The sequence below is a fragment of the Carya illinoinensis genome, chromosome 3 (genome assembly GCF_018687715.1).
Source record: "Carya illinoinensis cultivar Pawnee chromosome 3, C.illinoinensisPawnee_v1, whole genome shotgun sequence".
Lineage (NCBI taxonomy): Eukaryota > Viridiplantae > Streptophyta > Magnoliopsida > Fagales > Juglandaceae > Carya > Carya illinoinensis.
Genome location: NC_056754.1, coordinates 37100438 through 37106161, shown reverse-complemented (window position 1 = coordinate 37106161; position 5724 = coordinate 37100438). Strand labels below are relative to the sequence as shown.

Below are 5724 nucleotides of genomic sequence, written 5' to 3'. Positions count from 1 at the left end.
ATGGAGGCTTGTACGTGTGAAGTGCTTTGAAATTTTATCAAGCCTGGTATGCTTTTAAATTTGCAAAGGCGTGAGTTCCTTTGTTATGATGCATTTTCAGTCACATGAATCCGTCAAGCGTGTGTCTTTCGTGTGGAAATTTCTACCAAGCTCATTCAATTACTAGTAAGAAAAATGTGATTGACTCGAATTTAAGTGTAAAATAATCACAATATTATAGCTCAATCAGTAACCTTGTGTTGCATATCTCGACGTTTCAAGTTCCATCTGATCCCAAGCGGAACTTCGGGGTGTCACACTTTGATTAATTTTTTATTATCTTGATTTAATTTTCATAATATTTAAAATATATATCTTATCTTGTTTCATTGTAATTTTCCTATAAATAGGGATGCATACCTTGTATTTAGTAACAATTGAGAAAGGCAAAAGATGTAGCCTCAAAGTCTATATCTCTCCTTCTCCCTTCTCAATCTGCTTTTATATTGTATTTTATTTTCTATTATTATATTAGAGCCCTTGGCTAACACTAGGGTTGATCTTGTGGAATATTTATTCTTCCGCTAGCTCTACCTCTCACAAATTTTTTATTGTCATTCAATTATGTATTGTCTCAAATTAATACATTTGAGTATCTCTATTAGCTGTGAGATTGTTTTCTTAGATTTTGATATGTTGTGAGTATTGTTTGACACCCCAGATCTAATTTTGACCTTTTGATTTTGGTCCAATAGTTGACGAAGGTCATAAGTACCCATTGTTGGCTTCAGCTCCATATTTGATATTCTAGTTGCTAGCCACTTCATCACCAATACCATCATATCATTGGCGATCAATTAATGAATATGTAATCTACTTTCAAACTCAAGATTCCAAAGTTCTCCACCTTATGTTTCAAGGATGTTGAAGAGAATATCAATAATTTGATTTGATATTATCTTGATTTAATTTTCATAATATTTAAAATATTTATCTTATCTTATCTCAATATAATTTTTCTATAAATAAAAATATATGCCTTGTATTATAAAACAAATATGCAGCCTCAAAATCTCTCTCTCCTTGCTTCCTCCCTCCTCAATCTCCTTTTATATTGTATTTTATTTTCTATCACTAATTCCACGCTCGATTTGTGTTTTATACGGCAGATTCCATACCCGCAGCTAGCTCTCCTCACTGCTAGAATGAGTACCACGCTCGCACAGCGTTTTGCCCCACTCTGTCTTGTCTTCTTGTTGCAATTCCCGACAAGCAACGCCGCAGGTGACTTACCGCGTTCTTACAAACCGGTCGAGAACATCCTCGTTAACTGTGGTTCCTCTGGAAATTCAATTTCTCCTGATAATCGGACCTGGATAGGAGACGTGGATTCAGAATTTTTAACTCCTGAATTATCACGAAACAAGTCATCTCTTCCCGCTACTGCAGATCATAAACAACGATCCAGTGTTGCCCAAGTACTGTTTGAGACTGCTCGGCTCTCTCTTTCTCCGTTCAGCTACATATTCCCCGTCACTGCAGGCCAAAAATTCATTCGACTGCACTTTTACCCAGCTTCCTACTCCAACTACTTTGATCGCTCTAATGCCATCTTCTCTGTCAAAGCTGGTGGTTTTACCCTTCTTAGCAACTTCAACGCTTCACTTAACGCAGATGAGGATTTGAGTGATGATACCATATACAGAGAATACTGTGTCAATATCGAGGAGTTCGATCAGAGGTTGAACATAACCTTCACTCCATCTCCGAGCGTTTCTAACCCCTATGCTTTTATTAATGGAATTGAAATATTGTCGATCCCTCCGAATCTCTATTACACTCCAGCTGATGATCGAATTCATTTTATCGGCCAGCAGAATCCGTACCGCATCGATAACAGCAAGGCTCTCGAGACGGTATACAGATTAAATGTTGGAGGGCAAACCATCTCACCCGCTGGTGACACTGGGATGTTCCGTAGATGGACTCTAGACGATAAATACTTCTTGAAAGAATATAATGAACTTTTTCTACCTGAGAATCCAACTATCCAACTAAGTTTTACGAAGGCCGTACCTGCCTACACTGCACCGGAGGATGTCTATCGGACTGCCCGAACTATGGGGAAGAACTCAACCATCAACCTGACATACAATCTCACCTGGAAATTCCTAGTAGATGCTAGGTTTGATTACCTCATTAGGCTACACTTCTGCGAGATTGAACCAGAGGTTATAAAAGATTCCGACAGAGAGTTCCTTATTTTCATAGCAAATCAAACTGCGGAGGAAGCAGCTGACGTGATTCGCTGGAGTGGTGGAAATGGTTTTCCCGTACATAAAGACTATGCCGTTTCCATGGTGGGTAATGCAACCGACAAAAAAGTGTTCCTCTATATCGTACTAGGAGCCGAACCGCGGAAGTGGAAGACAAGATACCAGAACGCAATCTTGAACGGCGCTGAAATCTTTAAAGTAAGCGACTTCAGCAAGAACCTTGGCGGACCCAACCCAGATCCACGCCCGCCTAACCCTCCAACAATTGCGCCGCCAGGAAAGACAATGAACTCGAAAAGCAATAGAACAACAATAATTTCTGTCGCCGCCGGGGGAGTCGCCGGATTTATTGTTCTCTCAATTCTCGGTTTCTTGATTCGCCTGAGGGGCAAGAGAGTCAAAGACTCGGGCTCCAGTGATGGGACCTCTTGGTGCGGTCCATTTTCGTTCACTACGACCAAGTCAACAAAGACCCACAAGTCGTCTCTACCATCCGCTCTGAGTCGCTACTTTTCATTGGCGGAGATTAAAGCAGCCACCAACAACTTCGACGGCACTTTCATTATCGGTGTTGGGGGGTTTGGTAACGTTTACAAAGGCTATATAGACGGTGGGGACCACCCAGTGGCGATCAAGCGTTTGGTACCAGGTTCTCAGCAGGGAGTACACGAGTTCGAGACCGAGATTGAGATGCTCTCACAACTCCGCCATTTGCATCTTGTTTCTTTGATTGGATATTGTAACGATGGTACGGAGATGATTCTCGTTTATGATTATATGGCCCTTGGAACCCTACGCGATCATCTCTACAAGTCCAATAATCCTCCTCTCTCATGGAAGCAGCGTCTTCAGATTTGCATCGGTGCAGCACGAGGTTTGAACTATCTACATACAGGCGCGAAACACATGATCATTCATCGTGATGTGAAAACAACAAATATCTTACTCAATAAGGACTGGGTAGCCAAGGTGTCTGACTTCGGATTGTCCAGAATGGGACCCACTGGTGTGTCTAAGGCCCATGTTAGCACCGTTGTCAAGGGTAGCTTTGGGTATCTAGATCCCGAGTATTACAGGCGACAACAGTTGACGGAGAAATCCGACGTGTATTCATTCGGAATTGTTCTGTGTGAAGTGTTGTCTGCAAGGCCATCAATATTGAAAACTGCCGAGAAGGAGCAAGTGAGCCTTGCAGAGTGGGCCCGACAAAGCTCTCTCAATGGAAAGTTTGATCAGATTATTGATCCAGCTTTGAAGGGTCAAATTGCGCCCGAGTGTTTGGCTAAATTTGGTGAGGTTTCTATGAGTTGTTTGCATGACAGTGGAGTCGAACGTCCGTCGATGAATGATGTGGTGTGGGGCCTTGAATTCGCATTGCAATTGCAAGAGAGTATTGAAAAAGTCGGCAAGCATGATCATGTGGTTGAATTGGAGATGAATGATGCTGAGAAGGGTCTCTTGCCTCTATCCAAGAGTGATGACAGTAATAACATCTTCAGTAGTAGCGGTGGGCAAGTGTCAAGTACATACAGCAATAGCGAGGTGACCATGACGAGTAGTGGAGAGCAAAATTTTAGAAATGCCAATAAGGATTCAGATAGACTGGTGTCCTCTGGAGCTCATGTGTTTTCTGAGATTATGAATCCTCAAGGACGGTAAAAGAAGGTATTTTCTATATTGATCAGTATACTATTGCTTTGTTATATATATTTAGAATCATGTATTATTTATAGATACAATGACAATGGTGATGCGAGTATGTGATAAAATTAGTTGGAAGGGATTAAATTGTCGGGATTTAAGTTTGCGTAAATAAAGTTATTGATGCTCAAGTATATCTAATGTACGTATTCAATTCGAGGGATTTTGGTTGCTTTGAAAGAACAAAAAATGGATATGCAAAAGATAATCTAGAAAAAATGAACAATGTGAGGTGCTACGTACCCATTATGTCTTTGCAGGGATGGAGAAATGATCATGCGATGAGAAGTCTGTCCAGAAGTAATTGATGCAAAAAACGTAGACAATAAAGTAAAAGTAAACAAGAAATAATCAATCAATCAATCACGCGACACAAATTTACATGGTTTGACAACGTACCAACGTTCACAGAGCTGCAGAGGATTTTATTATGTTGAAGAATCACAAGGTACACTTTTGGGATGATTTTCGCTATTCAGAACGGCCATACTATACAATATAAGCATATTTATTGGGTTACATAGTGGAAACTCCAATTTTCACTCTTCTGCAATATTCGCTCAAGTGAAGTGTGGGGCACGCATCTAGCAAACTCTCTGTCTAGTTTTCGCTCGAGTGCCTAGTTGAGAGACTATCAAGTAAACTCTCTGTCTAAACTTGATTCAAGCCCACTGTTAAGTGAGACTCGAGCAAACTTTCTATTTGATCTTCGCTCGAGCTGAAAATAGAGCAAACGTCAAGCGAACTCTTTGTCTTGGCTTTTCTTGAGTAAAAAACAAAGCCAAAAATTTTCCCCGTGGCATTACCCTGGACCCCCCTGAAGAACCTACATTCCTTGGCACAATCCTCATTGGAAATCATTGTCGAGTCAAATAAGTCGAGCCACCATAACAACAAACCAAGCCAACACATCACCATCTACCACCCAAACCTGATATCCTCCATCTCTGCAACTCATAGAGTCATAGCCCCTGTCTTCAAGCTATAAGACCAATTGAAGTTGCACACAACTTCAATTTCTCAAGTGTAACACCCTTTGTTATCATATCAACAGGGATCTTGCTTCCACATATCTTCTCAAGTATCAACTGGTCGTCATCAAGTAGAGATTGAATGAAATGATACCTTATCTGAATATACTTACTCATGGAATGAAATGTAAGATTCTTGACAAGGAATATGACACTTTGATTGTTGTTGTAGAGAGTGCCCTTTTGATTTTTCTTACCCAACTCGTCCAAGAAACCCTTTAGCCAAATCATCTCCTTTGAAGCTTCTAACACTGCAACATACTTAGCTTCTATAGTAAACAGTGCAAACTGTCTTCTGTAAGTTAGAATCCTTAAGACACAACAGTACTGCCCAAAGTGTATACAAAACCTGTGGTACTCTTTTTGCTGTCAGTGTCTCCTACCAAGTCAGCAACAACATAACCCTGTAGCTCCAGACTATCTCTAGTGAAACATGAACACATTTCTGAGGAGCATCTCAGAATCCACTTTATAGCCTCCCAATGTTGTCTTCCTCGATTGCTCATGTACCTACTCACAACTCCTACTACATGGGCTATATCTAGCCTTGTGCAAACCATAACATACATATTGGCACGTGGGCTCGATGGGAAAATTGTATAAGAGTATGGGTAGCAAGATTTTAAAGATCTAAAGTCCATGAATAAGATGGAGCAACCTATGTGGTGGTTGGTGCTCCGACGATGGGTAGCCACCCACTGTTTTGCAACAATGCTTCTTGCCCCTTGTATATCAAC

The 5724-nt window shown here is 40.8% G+C and overlaps 1 protein-coding gene across 1 annotated transcript; it reads left to right on the top strand.

Moving 5' to 3' along the window:
• The first annotated feature begins 1021 nt into the window (after nucleotides 1–1021).
• On the top strand, nucleotides 1022–4090 carry LOC122304166 (receptor-like protein kinase FERONIA). The gene has a single exon (XM_043116252.1). The coding sequence runs from the start codon at nucleotides 1038–1040 to the stop codon at nucleotides 3912–3914; it is 2877 nt and encodes a 958-aa protein (XP_042972186.1). The 5' UTR covers nucleotides 1022–1037; the 3' UTR covers nucleotides 3915–4090.
• Nucleotides 4091–5724: the final 1634 nt, after the last annotated feature.